General features: G+C 38.9%; 1 protein-coding gene across 4 annotated transcripts in view; it reads right to left on the bottom strand.

The window, feature by feature from the left end:
- Positions 1–224: 224 nt before the first annotated feature.
- Positions 225–15,494, bottom strand: part of macf1b (microtubule actin crosslinking factor 1b) — a 37,890-nt gene continuing 22,620 nt past the window's right edge. For all 4 annotated transcript variants that reach the window (XM_034229695.1, XM_034229688.1, XM_034229674.1 and 1 more), the window contains 26 exons: positions 15,349–15,471; positions 15,155–15,256; positions 14,475–14,576; positions 14,134–14,298; positions 13,818–13,973; positions 12,960–13,157; positions 12,406–12,534; positions 12,132–12,302; positions 11,896–12,051; positions 11,600–11,806; positions 11,385–11,504; positions 11,134–11,303; positions 10,428–10,587; positions 9,896–10,090; positions 9,096–9,221; positions 7,959–8,102; positions 6,538–6,726; positions 5,875–5,989; positions 5,584–5,750; positions 5,335–5,497; positions 4,533–4,687; positions 4,365–4,439; positions 4,151–4,268; positions 2,884–3,029; positions 1,989–2,109; positions 225–1,888 (listed from right to left, as the gene is read on the bottom strand). In XM_034229695.1, the coding sequence (XP_034085586.1) occupies positions 1,863–1,888; positions 1,989–2,109; positions 2,884–3,029; positions 4,151–4,268; positions 4,365–4,439; positions 4,533–4,687; positions 5,335–5,497; positions 5,584–5,750; positions 5,875–5,989; positions 6,538–6,726; positions 7,959–8,102; positions 9,096–9,221; positions 9,896–10,090; positions 10,428–10,587; positions 11,134–11,303; positions 11,385–11,504; positions 11,600–11,806; positions 11,896–12,051; positions 12,132–12,302; positions 12,406–12,534; positions 12,960–13,157; positions 13,818–13,973; positions 14,134–14,298; positions 14,475–14,576; positions 15,155–15,256; positions 15,349–15,471 (3,699 nt within the window). In that variant the 3' untranslated portion in view covers positions 225–1,862. The remainder of the gene's footprint in view (positions 1,889–1,988; positions 2,110–2,883; positions 3,030–4,150; positions 4,269–4,364; positions 4,440–4,532; positions 4,688–5,334; positions 5,498–5,583; positions 5,751–5,874; positions 5,990–6,537; positions 6,727–7,958; positions 8,103–9,095; positions 9,222–9,895; positions 10,091–10,427; positions 10,588–11,133; positions 11,304–11,384; positions 11,505–11,599; positions 11,807–11,895; positions 12,052–12,131; positions 12,303–12,405; positions 12,535–12,959; positions 13,158–13,817; positions 13,974–14,133; positions 14,299–14,474; positions 14,577–15,154; positions 15,257–15,348; positions 15,472–15,494) is intronic.

The following is a 15,494-nucleotide window of genomic DNA, read 5'->3' as shown; positions in this document are numbered from 1 at the left end:
CTCTTTAAACAGAGGGGACACATTTATGTAGAAATACATGAATAGTGGATTTTGCATAAAATGTGATCTTTAAAAATGCACTTATTGCATTAATAAGAAAATACAGAAACACCAGCAACGCATATTAGTTAGCCAAACTGAACCATCGAACATAAATTGTGTTTTTTTGAATTGCTAGAGTTGGATTACATCTGTCTAATAAAAAGAAGACCAATCATGGCAAATATTTGTCTTATTACAAAAAAGATTTTTTATACAAGTTGACATAAAAGTATTAGTGACATTCATCTACAGTTTCCCTAAATTGGACATTAGAAGTAGTGCTGGGTATAGAAACATTTACAGTACAGAAAGATCAGGGTGCATAGCGACACATGTGAAATCTGGCTATTGTTGTTTTTACATACAGTCAAATGTCCAACTTCTCCAACAGACACATCGAGGCCAAGAGGAAAAGGTACTTCATAATGTAAACACTTTTTTGTTTTACTTAAAAAAATCTTTTTGACAAACTGCATAGACCAAATGCAATTAGGTACATAAGAATGTCTTCGACCTCAGGTAGATTTATCACAAACGTACACATAGAAATACAGTGACGTTACACTGCTGAAATATTAACTGCTCTATAATAGAACCGGAGTCAAAGCCAGGTAGTTTTTTCTCACTCAGGGAAAATATTTTTACAGTATTTTTTGATAAGAAAATGCATAATATTGGTAACTTCAAGAGTAGAACCTTGAAGGAAACAGATGTAGCGTCTATCAAGAAATATCTGACGATTTCTGACTGGAATCAAATCAGAGAAAATCTGACAAAAACAAGACAGAAATAAAGAAAAAGAAAATATACAGATTTTTGGTAAAAAAAAAAATGAAAAAGGAAATGAATGGAATGGAGAAAACAAAAGGAGTCATACTTATCACCTTCATTGCATTCTAAGGAAAAGTGATTTATCTAAACCATGACAAATGCCAGATTTCCCACTTAGCAAAACAACCCATATACAGTAGAAGGACACAGAAAGAAAGTGCGTTTTTATGAAAATAATGTGCTAAACAAAATGATTCCCAGGACTGTTATAAAAGAAAACACCTCTACATGTTCACAGTAATGTTCCATACAAATACATCCAAAGGCAAAAACAATCCTGAAAAAATAATCTCTACAAAACAATGATGACCAGTCGTACTCCAGTGCATTCTTCATCATCACCAGTGTTGAAAACATCCGTACAATAAAAAACTATACAAAATACATAATTATTTTTAAAATGTGGTGTAGAAAAAAAAGACAAAAAAACCAATGTGGCCCTGCCAACAATGTAATCTCAATGGAATGAAATGAAAACAATATCACAAAGTTGAAGGACAGAATCATTTACCCTTCATGTATTTATGGTTTTGGTATATGTGTTTTTGGACGCTAGTAGCGGCAGTACAAAACCTTTACATACAAATGTGTCCCTGTATGCCACTTTAACATCTCATTACTGCCCACGGAGAACTTTTATTACCAAAAAACACTGGGAGAAATAAAAGGAATCTGTTTAAAGCATGGCCCTGGCTATCATGCAATAATCATCCATGCAGAACTTCGCCATGTCTACTCTCTAAATAATCAGATACTACTGTATGCAATGCAACAAAGCACAAAACAAATCTTTGTCTTGCATCCGGACTGACCTCATTTTTGTCCACAAAGAGCACACATGATCGTCAAACAGATTTCTCAAACCTTCTCTGTTTCAGTTGGGGCTGATGCATCTGTTTTTGGCCCTTGGATGTCTTTATCACTCCGGTTTGTGACCCCAAGGCTGTGTTTGTGTTCAGCAGTGCAGCATACACAGGAGGCGGAGGTAATCATGTGGGTAACCTCTCAGCTTCGTCTACACGGAGCACAAGAATGAAAACAGGAAGAGCATTGTATTTGAGATTTGCAAGATGGATGATGCAGCACATTTCCTTCAAAGTGATTGATTGTCTGACCTGTTGGCGAGGGTGTATTGTCCTCCCCTGGCGCAGTAAACTGTAGATCGGGGCTCAGAGCAGCGATGGAGCTCCTGGGACGGACGCAGCGGTCACCTGAGAAACTTCTGCGGAGTAACGCCTGAAGCAAGACGTGTGAGACTAGTTAGGGTTATACGTCATAATGGCCTATGCCCAAAAAAGGTTGGCACCACTGATCTGGTTTTTATTTGATATCCAATTCGATTCTGCATCTTGAAACTTTGCAATAAAAAAGAACTGCAATAAAGGAAGTTGGGTTGTACATGTAAACCTAAAGAAGTATTTATATTTCAAGATGCAATAACTTAACAAAAAAGGGGGACAGTGACAAAGAAAATAAACAAATAGCACATTGTACGGAAGCCCTGAAAGGCAAGAAAGAAAGAAAATATGGTCACTCAGGTAAAAAAAGGTTTAAATTAGGTAAGTTAGATAAATAGTTGTGGCAAAACAATTGTTCAACCTCTTTTTTATATATATATATGACAAAATAACATACTTAAAACATTTTCCTGTCGAAGTATTTTCTTTTCAACCGACAAAACTTTTCCGGCTGATCCAGATGAAAAAAAACATTTAAGTAACTAATAAAGATTATCATAGCAAAAAAATGTTTCACCTGTTTTTAAGTCATAAACGCGGGGTAAAAAACGATGTAGACAAGACTTAGAAAATAAGTCGGTACGATATTTGTACTTATTTATCAGCCTCAGGGCTTCCGTACATTTGCTAGTTAAGTCCCCACATCTTACAATGATAAATATTAAAAGTATGCTTATGGTCAAAACAATGTCTCAGAAGGAAGGTGATGTTTTGATATCAAAATACCACATGTAGGAGCTGGATAAATGACAGGACGTAGCGGTTGGCTTGCCTTGCGTGTCAGGGGGCTGGTGGGGGCCGAGGCGCTGCTGTAGAGGCTGAGGCTGGAGTTGGACCTGCTGACAGTCAAACCCTTAGAAGTGCTTCCTCCAGGAGACAAGTACTTCTCCTTGATCTTCAGGTTGGTCCTGCCTTTCACTGTTGGCGACACAGCAGGGAGATTTAACAGGATGCAGCCACTCTCATTCCAAAAGCAAAACCTCTCTATTAAAACTAACTATAGACGTCATGGAACACGCTGACATGTTTGAGCAGTTTTTATTATGCACCCTAATCATCTAAAAATGCTACAACTATACTGTAAAATAGCATGGCACCAACGTAAAATAACAACCTAAGACAAAAGCTGGATGTCTTGATATATTTGTAAAAAAATAATCTGATACCATAAAGGTCTTTAGCTCAAGGGACACTGTTTGAATACCTTAAAGGGGACCTATGATCTGGAGGTTATGATCTGTTGTATGAGTGGAGAATAGATTGTGTAACAGAAGTAGATGTAGCTACCGTCCCGCCCCCCATTTGTTTTCCTAAATGCTGTTTGAGGCTTCAGGTTTGGCACTTTTGCCATCACCATCTTGGTTTTTGGTAGCAAGAAGTGACTGTATTTGGATAAGAGGGTAAAGCTATAGGTAGGGAAATGCACTGCTATGCCTCTGTTTTGACTCAAAGTTTGCGGTATTAGCAACTTGTCAATCACAAGGAGGCCCTGTCCTAAAGCATAGCCTGCTTCAACATCTGTTTTAGTCTAAACAGGACCATCATTTACCAAATTAACATCATGCTGTATTGAAGAGTACTTGAAACCAGCTATCGAGACAGTACATTTATAAGGAACATATTTAATGTGGTAATAAATCATGTTTTCAACGACTGCTATACAATCAGATTTGTTTTTGTAACCAGTGATGTCGCCCCCTGCGACATCACTGGTTACAAAAATAAATCTGCGGAAAGGTCTTAACTTTGCAATCTTTTCAATGGCCAGCCCCCTGCTTTACTTTTCCGTCCCAGAGGCTATGTCCATTGGAGCAGTTAGTATCACTTTTAGTCAAGCCAGGTGCTGACGACTTGTCAAAGTGTAATATGAAATATAGTTTTCAAAAATAAAACATGTTCTTGCTTATATTCAGAATTTAGCAGCTTGTTTCAAATGTATTTGTGTATGGATGTTGCAACTGTACAGAGCTTTGGCAAAACTGTATGTAATTATGGTCATGCTAATGAAGCTATTGAATTGAATTGAGTGGTGTACTGACCTCTGCAGGGGTCATTCTTGACCAGGAACTCATCTAGAGCCGTCCAGCCCCCTCCCACCCTGACCATCAGTGTGCTACGCAGGATACGAACCATCCGCAACTGTTGGGATTCTCCAAACTGCAAATGAAAACATATTGTTAGTTACAGTTTTGGAAGCAGTTGTGGCCCTAGCATCTCATGTATTTGAATCATTGTCCTTTAAAAAATACTCACCCTGTATCTATTGGCACTTATTTGCTCCACTTGGAATCTCTTTGGACAGTTACACTGTGATACCTGTCGACTCACCTAAAGAGGGCAAAAGCACAGTGCCACAATAAATAAAACACTGTAATAAATCATGTGACTGTTTGTGTTTTCTTGTGTTTAAATTGTTCATACCTCTTCATTGATTTGATCTGCATCTAGTGTTCTCCTGTAGGGATCTCTGCTCGGGTGAAGCGCACTCACAAACTCATAGTAGTCAATGAAGCCGTCACTGTTCACGTCGAAGATGTGTGCCACTGCGTGCATCTCCAGAGAGTTGGTGGGAAATTCTACATGTGGAGGAGGAGATTATTTTATTACATTATGTTAAAGAAACATTTGACTATAACACTGATAGTATACAAGAAATCCTTTGTAGCAGAATTATTTAAAAACTCAGAATGTTCTTATTAAATAATGTTAATAGGCTGGAGTACTATTAAATGCCGTTTAAATCAGTATTATATCAAAATATAGATATATGTCTATACAATGAATAACTAGGACAATGAACAAAATCCTAGAATATACAAATAGGGAAATAAATACAACAAAAATGTAATAAATCAGTAATAAAATATAATAATAATTAAATGTGGAATCATGGGAGAAAAATACCCCCCAATAAATCAAAGTAGACTTTTGGAAACATCCTAAACATTTTTGTTTTATATTTATACAAAAAAAAAAAGTTTTCAATGGACTCCTTTAAATATTTGTATTTGCATGTATTTATATATTTCTGCCATATTTATTTATTTAATAGACTTATTCTTGGATTCATGTGCTAATTTAATATTGACTTGAATGGCATTCCCTAGGGTTCATGTATCAGCACGCTATCACTTTTTAAACTAATGTATTTTTAAATGTTATGTTAACTTCATGGGTCAAAACACTGCAGTGTACTGTACTGATGTATTACAATGAGTCTTACTAGAGTTAAGGACGTAATCAGCAAACTCCTTCTGGCTGATGCGTCCGTCCTCGTCCCGGTCGATGCTGCGGAACACGTCTAAGATCCGTGACTTCAGATGACTGATCCACAGCATGTAGCGCTTTCGCCAAATATTGAAGTCAAAGTTCGCAAATTCTTCCATCTGTCAAGAATTGGAAAAAATGTTAGAGAAATGAAATTCAAAGTAGTTTTCCTTTACTATAATGTGTAGATTATAACTACAATAACCTCTTTGAGAGTTTGTTGTTGTTGCTCCAGGCGGGTTTGTCGGGCCACAGCCAGTAGCCACAGTTTCTGCCACTGACCGACCAGCTGACTGAGCTCTGGGGTCTGGGGGTCCAGGTGCTCCAGGGGGATCGGTACGACAGGCTGCAGCTTCAGAGTACTCCTCCTCTCTGGATGGAGAAAAAGCAACATGGGAGTCTGAGTTTCATTGCTCATTTCAATGGCAGGGAGATAAAGAAAAGAATGGCTTTATATTGCAGAATGTAAATATAACGTTTTCTTTATTAGGCTTACTAGTGATTGGTCGTTTGCTGGGGGAAATCTGCAGTTTGGTAATGCTCTTGTGTTTACAGGCCTTTGTGGCATGTTCAACCTCTGGGAACTTCTTATTCAACTCCTCCATGAAAACCTGCAGAGATGAAGGATCAGTGATAACGTGGTACATCAAAGATGCTTCTGGACCCCCGCTGTCTCACGGAGAGATACCGCAGGTCCTTCCTTCCTGCAGCGGTCAGACTATGCAACCAGCACAGCTCTGTTTTCTCCCAGTATAAAACCCCTAACACACAACAACACGGACTCTATAACACCCCTTGCTGTTAAATACCAACCAACTGCTATATGTGCAATATATATGCCGTTAATAACTGTGCAAGATATACCTGGCTGCTAAATCCTAAGAACTGTTACAGGATGTGTATTTTGTAAATTGTGTAACTTTTTATTTGTATTATATTTTTTATTATATCGTTTTTTTTTTTAGCTTTAATACTTTTTAATGCATGTAACATATTTAACATTAAGCTGTCTGTGGCTCTTTTTCTGCTTTAACAACGTACATTTCCCCTCTGTGGGACTAATACAGGTATTCTGATTCGGAAGTTCTCTCAATAGGGTGTGGTATAATGAAATGTACAATGTTATAGAAATCACATCAGTTGTATATTCATATCGTACCACGTGCTGCTCGATCAGTTCTTGGTTCTGCTGGCAGGTCTCAGGCGGAGGCTCTTGGTCTCTGAGGGTGAGGGCTTCCTCTGCGGAGGAGATCCAGTCCAGCAGCCTCTGCAGCTCCTCTCTTTCTGCCTGCAGTGCTGACAGAGTGGCCTGGATCTTCTGGCCCTGCTGCTGAGCCCAGGTCTGAACCTGATTCAGAAGACATGGAGGAGTTGGACTAGATCTGTTCAGACTCTCAAAGGCACTGTTTTAAAATTAAGATATTAAAGTGGACCTATTATGCTATATTTGAACAGTATAGTGTAGCGCCATACCTATACAAAACTGTTTTTTGCTTAAAATACTAAACAGATCACCCATTGTAGCCATGCCTCATACTGCTCATACCCCTCTTTTGCAGCCCTGTTCCAAACAGGCTGATTCTGCTTTAAATGGAAGCTCTGAGTGTTAGCATGCTTGCTAATGTAAACACACAGCATATTACTCCCAAAACACGCCGCGCATTGTTTCTGATACAGCACATACATGTAGCTTGACATATCCTTTTCTTTCAGTGTGTTATTTAGAAAATAATAACAAATTAGAAGGAAAAAAATATTTAAAAAAATACAGATTTCAGTATTTTGAGGCTCTGAGCCCCATTTATTTTCCTCACAGACGGCAAAAAAAGTCCGACATTATACGATTTAAAATAAAAACAATAGTCTTGGCTTGATATTGAGTAAGAACATGTTTTTATGAACCCCACAGCTTCCGGTCTTCCACGACCCAACCGTACAAAAAGACGTGTTGCAGGCACGAAACACACTACCAAAGAAATACATTGCTTTTAAAATCGTTCTGTGGGACACGAAAAAAAGGGGAAAATCGTGTTGGTGAACACGAATCAATAGATTACATGTTGTGACTATAACACGAAATGCCGTGAGACTGGGTTGGCTATTCTGACCAAATGTCAGAAACATCTGAATAATGTGTTAGGAGGATTATATGCCAAACATTGCAAAAATAAATAAAATGGTTGACTTCCTTTTAGGTTTACAGAGAAAAAAAATCCACTAAATCACCAAGATACTTTTTTGTCTCTGGTTCATGCTACATATGCCTACCAAATGTCAGACTTGTATGTGAAATAACAACGAGAGGCTGCTTTTTTGCACATTTGTAGGGGGCGCTATAGAGCTGTTTTTAATTAGTCCTGACAAGTGTGCGAAAGGTCTCCAGCTTCTAAGCATGTTAAGGCCCTCACAAATGTAATTCATCTTGTGTACGATATAATAAAAACCCTAGCAATATCAATAGGTCCTCCGCTCCGACTCTGTCTGCGCGTGGGCCCTAATTAAAGCCAAAAATGTCCATAGTGAGGCACCAGGGTTAATCACTAAGAAAAGCTTGCTATTGCCTGTCATGAAAGTGCTCACCTCCTCATAGCGGTTCTTGGTGACACTGATCCAGGACTTTAGGGTGATGATGGAGTCTGGGTGACAGGAGGCCAGGATCTCCTCACTCAGACTCTGGATGTTCTGTAGGTCCACCGCCTGAGCCTGCAAGACCCCCATTGATTCCTTCAGAGGGGGAGAAAAAGCATTAAGTCAGGATTTGATTCACATTTACATCGTGCATTTTAAACATGTTCATATACCTCTATCTTTTAGAAGTGTTGAACAGTTTATGGCAGCAGGATACTAACTGATGGTCATTGGGTTCGTTCTTTAACTTGTTAAGTCCGAGAGGACCCTAATCCGGAACTTGTGGGTAGTTTTTTCACGAAACTGTGTTTCAGGGCTTCTTAAAAACCTATTAATGTGTCATACTTACTTAACGGTTAGAAACTCAGCTAACTGAAGATATGAACAATTTTTACCGAAAAAAAGCACAAGTCTCACAAGAAGCGTCTAAATGAGCCCTGAACGAAAAAATGCGCACGCAAGTATATAGTATAAATACCCTTATTACTGCACATCCAATCCAGCGAATCCCGAATGACCCCAGAAGTGTTTTTTTCTTTCTAAATCTGTCTAAAAAAGTCAAATTTCACTTGTTTTGCATCAATCTTGATACAGGGTACTTATTATATGTTATAGTTTGGATTCCTAAAGCTTTTAGTCTACCATCCCATCATTCAAGGGTGGTTTTCACTATAAGTAATCTTTCTTTTTTGGACAGACACTATCATTTATTTTTTTCATCTGAATTTACTTTAAAACAAAAACATCTATATTGATTCTGACACATCTACATCCAACTCACAGATGTAACCTTGCTTTGAGATGATTAATTTACCCCTTTTAGAAGTGAAGATATGGTCATGTGTTCTGGGAATGTCATTTTCGAGACTGAGACCTGAAAAACAGGCTCAGGGCTTAACAGGTTAACTGGTTCAATGGGTTCACACATAAGTTAGCAAATATCCCCCCGCTAAACAACCCCTTGATAATACTGAATCCTTATTAGCACCAACTTGTTGTTTTGTAGATTTTAAGACCCTGACCTATGACCTCCCCTGCAGCAAAAATGTATTCCCCTGTAGGAGTTATAAAGTATCATGTTATACTGACCTCGTGTTGTTTGTCGAAAGCGAGCATGCCCTCTTCCTCCTCTGGTATAACTCCAAACTTCAGGACCCTCTCGACCTCCGTGAGGCTCCCCATGAAAGAGTGGACGAGGCTGTCAAACTTTTCAGCCTAACGAAGACAACAAAAGATGACGATTAGGATAAGAGTAGGGTAAATCCTGTTTATGGTCAAATATTAGTTATCCTTTCCTATTATGCACTGCAGAAAAACTTGATGAAGCTTGTTTTAAGACACTTTCCATTCTTGCATGGTTAGCAAATCTTAAAATATGTATTTTAACAAACTCAGCTAAATAACTGTCAAAGACACTGATTTCAGCTGCAACCGCTTTACAAAAAGTTATTTTTAGCTGTAAGAATTTACATCCATTAAAGTAAGATTTGTATTTATTTAAAAAGTGAAATTGTGAAATTAACACAACAATTCCCAAAGAAAACCAAATTCCCTTGTTCATCTTATTTCAAGAGATTTATCAACTTTTCTAGCATCCAGATAACTTCTTTATTTCAAGAACCCAAAAGTAAGTGCACTGGCAGATTATTTCACGTCTTCCAAATCTGTATTTGCTCGAATCACATCAAACCTTTTTTTTGCTTTAAGGTGAATTTTTTTGCATAGTACATTTTTCCCTGCAGCCAGAATTGTAAGCATGTTGGTATTTTCATGTGGAGACTTGTCATTTGCCATGTTTAAGACGATTTCAGTGTAGTACAATTCTGATTGAAACCCAAATGGAAATGAAACAATATTTTATTGTGACCTTAGTTTATCGTAAGACCTACCTGCTGAAGTGCCGCCTCCAGTCGGTCCTGCTTGCTGACGGACAGTTTGCACACGGCCTCCCAGCGGCCCTCCAGCTCGTCCATCTGCTGCTGCAGCCAGTGAGCGTCGGCCGTGCTGCTCCGGGTGAGATCCCTCACAGAGCGCTTCAGGGTCCGGATGCACCCGGCTCGCTTGCCTAATTCTTTTTGGAAGGCCTACGAGAAAGGACACTTTGCTAAGAAACTGCAATTGTGAAGAAGCTGGCGCAAAATGTGCCATGCAAAGACAGACATATAGCATCCTAATATCAAAATAAATTAGGAAAATCACTGTAAACAAATATGACAATCACCAAAGCCTTCATTGTGATTATGAGCATATTTTCTTTGTATAGCAGTTACTGTATACCAATGTCCTAAGCAGCCATCACTGGAATCTAATTGAACAAAGATAATAATGACATATTATGCAGTATATGTACACTGTATGTTTGCCAATGTGTTTAACTATTAAGGCCCAAAATTCAATTACATGCTACTGTGGGTGTTTTACCTTGTGTTTGTCGATCAGGTTGTGGACCATGTCTTTGTCTCCCCCAACAGGAACATCCTCAGCCAGTTGAGGCTCCGCTCTGTACAGCCAGTCATTCAGAGCCTGGAGAGCGTCAGTGAATCTCCCTGAGAACAGCAGAGCTTCCTCCAGCTTGTGTTGTCTGCAAAAGCAAATTAACTAGGGGTTATATTCCATGAAAAAACTCAATATTTCCTGATTAACTCGTTAAGTAACGACTAAAACAAATGTGGATATTCACTGAGATAAAGTGGTAAGTAAAAGAGAAATGAAATCATATGTTTAAGTGAAGAAATTATATAAATTAACAAGAATAAAATGATACATGTACTAGAAAAATTATCATAAATACACATACTTTTTTTTAATGAATAAACAAAGAAAATATGTATTATGTAAACAAATATATAATAATAACTCCAAGAAAAAATCTAAGATTTCCAAAATAAATTATGCATTTACGAGAAACCAGTCATAAATGTATATATTTACAAAATGAAACCACTGAAAAAACGTGTTACTTTGTCAAGAAACCCCTTGTGCTAATTTGACAGGTTGGATTGACCTTATCTCAATCTTAGAGAATATACATTTATTTCACCTATGGCCAAAGAAATATGCTTAATAATAAAACCGTATTAACTTTGAATGGGTTCCTATCAGTTGGTATCCAGCCAATGTTCCATACCTCTCCATAGTCTTGCCACTGATGGTGTCCCAGGTGTCTTTTAGTTCAGCCAGTAGATTCTCCACATGCTGTCTATCATAGCCAGTCCGAGCTCTCTCATGAAGGCTGCGTCCATTCCTCATCGTCGCCTCGTACATGGGCCTCTTGGACCTCAGCAGTTTCTGGAACTCCTGATTATAAAGAATAAGAGATCTGTCAAGTGATCATAAATACGTAAAACCAAGTTCAATTCATCGTTTGGTTTACTGCACCTTCTGTTCTGTCAGTTGTTGTTTAATCTCTTCGTGGGACACAGCGATCTCTCTATGTGTGTCCAAAATCTGCTCCACCTCCGTCATCCAGTCCACTAGCAGGCGCCATGATTCATTAAACTATAATATGAAAAATAAAGACAGATACTAAACAAAAGTTCCTCATTCCTAGTTTGAGGTCATCCGTCTTAAGTGAAGTTTATATGATGTTATACCTGTTTGGCATTCTTTTTGACCTCCTCCAGTGTTTTGCCTCGTTCTGAAGCGCGTTGCTGTAGCTTTTTGTATCGATCCTGGACGGTCATGATTAGATTATGAATGACGTCACAGTCCTCCTTCCTGCTCAGTTCTAGTAGCCTGCGGGCCGTGTTCTCCACTGTGGTCTTCTTCTCACCGTAACCGTTCACCTCGTTCAGCAGGGTCTGTGCAAATAAAAACCAAAACATTAATACAGAAACTATCTGTAACTCTGGATCTGTATCAGAAATAGAATAATTGAAGTAGGACTTACTTTGTGCTCCTGAAGTTGAGTACACACTTTATCCAGAACAAAGCTGGGAGCAGGAAGAAGCCCGATGGACTCTTCACACTTGCTCATCTTGGTGAGAAGTTCCTGGATGTTACTGTGGAAGTCCTTGGCCAGACCCAATCCTTCTGTAAGCCTTGCCTGTGGGAACATAATGACGCCATCAGATGTAATAACGCACAAAATGAGTGATACATCCACAAGAGGAAGAGTTGACTTACCTTTCGCTCGTGGACCTTGCTGTAAACAGATGCCCACTTCTGTTCCAGAATAGATAAGCTGTGTTCGGTGCTCGATCCCCGCATCACGCTGCTGCTCTCCAGCATCCTGTGGATGGCGTTCTTCACGTCAGTGTAGGCGTGGAGCTTTGAATCCATCTCATTGCACAGCTCCTGTTGAGGGCGAGAAGAAGGACAATTGGTTTTATTATTTATTTTCCAGGGAAACAGATTTTTCTCGTATCTCTTTTAGAGTTTATAGTCTGGTCCTTTTTACCATGTGTGCACTGAGCCTTTCACTGGCAGAGTCCGGCATACCCCACATGGTTTTATAGGAGGACAGTCTCAGGTCTGTGTTCTCCAGCCACTGCAGGAGATCTTGAATCTCCATTGTAACATCTTGTACCTGCAAACATAAAAAGATGAATGCACATATCAGGTAAAGCCTGATATAAGAATACTAATAATATGATTGCTGTATTTGTATCAGCCCAAAGTGATTAAACAAATATCAAAACAATAAAAAGTAATAGCAATGTTTACAGAAGAAGAGAAAAAAGGAAAACAAATATAACACCATTTTTTTGTAACTACCTTTCTTTATGACCACCAGTTTAAATGTGGACTCTAATAGATGTTACCCTACTATCACCACAAGGGGGCGCCATGATAAACTGAGTGAATTGAATGAAACAGTAAATGCAGCACAGCTGAGACATATTATAAGATAACGTAAGAGTTTACTGTATACGTACTGTTCCTATTTGTCTATACTTTTGTGTGACTATTGTTAGAATGTGTAACAAATAACAGATGTGTGTTTCTCGTCACCTGACTCAGTCTGTTCTCTAACTCCAGCTGCCTGCGCTCAGTCTCACAGCGGACAAACTCCCAGCTCTCGTTGAGTTGCTCCAGCTGAGACTGAAGACCATGTGGGCTGTCCCCTGACCCGACCTCCAGTAGCCCCCTGCCAGCCTGGTTCAGGGACTCCACTGTGCGAACATGGGACATGACATCATTATGCAAGACCTGTAGGAGAAAGAATACAAAGAATAAGATTGAAAATGATTGCTTGGAAGTGATTGGCTGTTTAGAAAAGGCATGTTTGTGAGAGGGTACTAGCAGTGTGTATTGTTGGTAATAATAATAATGCATAAGGTACAGACACTGGTAGACACCATGTCAACCACTTTCAGGAGACTATAGGAATATAACATACATTTCAGTAGGGTGGGTTTCTTAGTTTTCAAATGTTGGAAGTTTTGTCACGTCGTTTTTCATGTTTGCTCTATGGATCATATACATGCCCATTTCCTTGTTCCAGTACGGTCATTTGTGCTGTATTACAAAATGTGTTTGATGCAATTTATCAATAACAATGTTGTAGCTAATCATTGACATTTTGTAAAAAAAACTACTGGCATTTACAGTGTTGCAATTCTTAAAATGAATACATATTTGGAAGTTATCATCAGGACTGATGTCTATTGAGATATAGAACTAAATTAAAGTGACAATATATTGTATTTCCATGGCATGGGAATGTTTTAGTTTATTTTTATTAGCCACCCCACAAGATTAAACTGCATCAAGAGTTAAGAGTTGTAGGATTCACTGCTCTCTGAGACCTTAAGAGTCAGAAAGAGCTCCATTACACTTAGTATTAAATATAGTATTTAAGCCACCAACCTTGTGTTTAGCCAGCTCTATTTCACAGGCCTGAAGGTCGATGCTGATTGGTCGGTTGCCCTGCAGTTGCTCAGCAGTGCGGGACAGCCATGTGTGCAGCTCATCCAGCGTGTTTTGGAACTGACCAAGACCCAGCAGCGCACACTCCAGCTGATGCTATTTTTTTACACAGATGAAAGCAAGAAAAATAAAAAAAGTTAATAACTTTCTTTACTTGGATTTACTTTTCAGGGTAAATGCAGGTGACACTGTGCTATAAGTGACTTCCAGTGACATTATTATCAATATTACATGATATATGCTTCCATGTTCTCACCTGTCTGCTGACGGTCTCTGACTCCAGGCTGTCCCAGCGCTGTCTGAAGTCACACAGCGGCGAGACAGAGCCCGGACGCTCCGAGCCTGGAGACAGGCGGCACACAAAGCGATGGTTCAGGCTTTCTATCTCGATTTTCTTCTGGTAAAGTTCTCGCTTGAATTCCTGATGAAAAAGAAGACAGAGAAACATTTTTTAGAAATTAGACATTGCCATAACTAATGTGTTTTCTGTTATCAGAAATAATAACCTACATAGCCAGAAGCAATATTTCTGTATATATGAAACCTAGTAAGAACAACCTTGAAAGGTTTAGGGGTGTACTACAGCACTTGACTCACCTTGAGGTCACGTAGCTGCTCTTTGACTGATTCCAGGTCATTTCCAACCATGAACTCTTCTGTAGACCTCAGCTCAGCCGACTTCAACCACTCAAAAAGACCCTTTAAGCAGGACAAACACAGCAGGCTTTTAATTACGACAAATGTTATACCGTAAACCACTCAGTCCTCAAAGAAACAAAAAAGAAGATACATATGTATCAACATAACTTACATCTTGTCTGAATGAGTAGGGTTTGTATATTAAATGTAGCTGGGCAGGGTGAACCAAAGTCTTGGAGAGTAGTAGCTAAAAGCTACATTTGTTCCCTTATACATGTAACTGCATTTTTGTTGAATTGTATGATTTCATAATCGAACAACAGCTACATTAGTTGCCATGTTACTATATAAAGTTGGATGCATTTTAAATGGATCTTGTTTGCATTGTCTTACACCATTCCCACCATTAATATCATTTTCCTTGACGGAGGACCACATAATTTGTCAGTTACTCAAAGTAAAGCTACAGGGGGTAAGAGTCTATTGTCAGAAAAAAAGATTAGCTTGGTCTTTGGCAGGATGCCAAAACACTGCTTCTGTTGGGCCTGGGTGGCCAACATGATCAGACCATGACATTGTTTTAGTATATGGGTAGGCTTATAAGTTATACAATATAGATATGTTGTATATTCACTCACCTGCATGGTGTCTTGATAATGCAGTGCCATCTGCAAAGACTCCTCCAGCTTTTTGTGACATTCGTTCCATAGTTTGCTCAAGTTGTTCCAAATGCAATAAAGCTAGAAGACACCAAATAAACAAGGTTTTAAGTCAGTCAACAAAGCATCATGAGTTTGAAATTATTTGTATTTAAATGTAGCCTATATCTTACTTCATCTAGGCTCTTTGTGACATCTGGCTTGTCAGTATCTCCACATGCTGACATCAGGTCCATTCCCAAAACACCAAGGGTGTCCAGATCTCCCTGTAAACTGTCAATGTCCTCTCTGAGAGTCTATAAGTTGAAAAGATTGAAAA

Source organism: Gymnodraco acuticeps, unplaced genomic scaffold (assembly GCF_902827175.1).
Source record: "Gymnodraco acuticeps unplaced genomic scaffold, fGymAcu1.1, whole genome shotgun sequence".
NCBI classification, from domain to species: Eukaryota; Metazoa; Chordata; class Actinopteri; order Perciformes; family Bathydraconidae; genus Gymnodraco; species Gymnodraco acuticeps.
The sequence above is the reverse complement of the archived record's forward strand: the minus strand, read 5'-3'. Positions and strand labels throughout refer to the sequence as shown.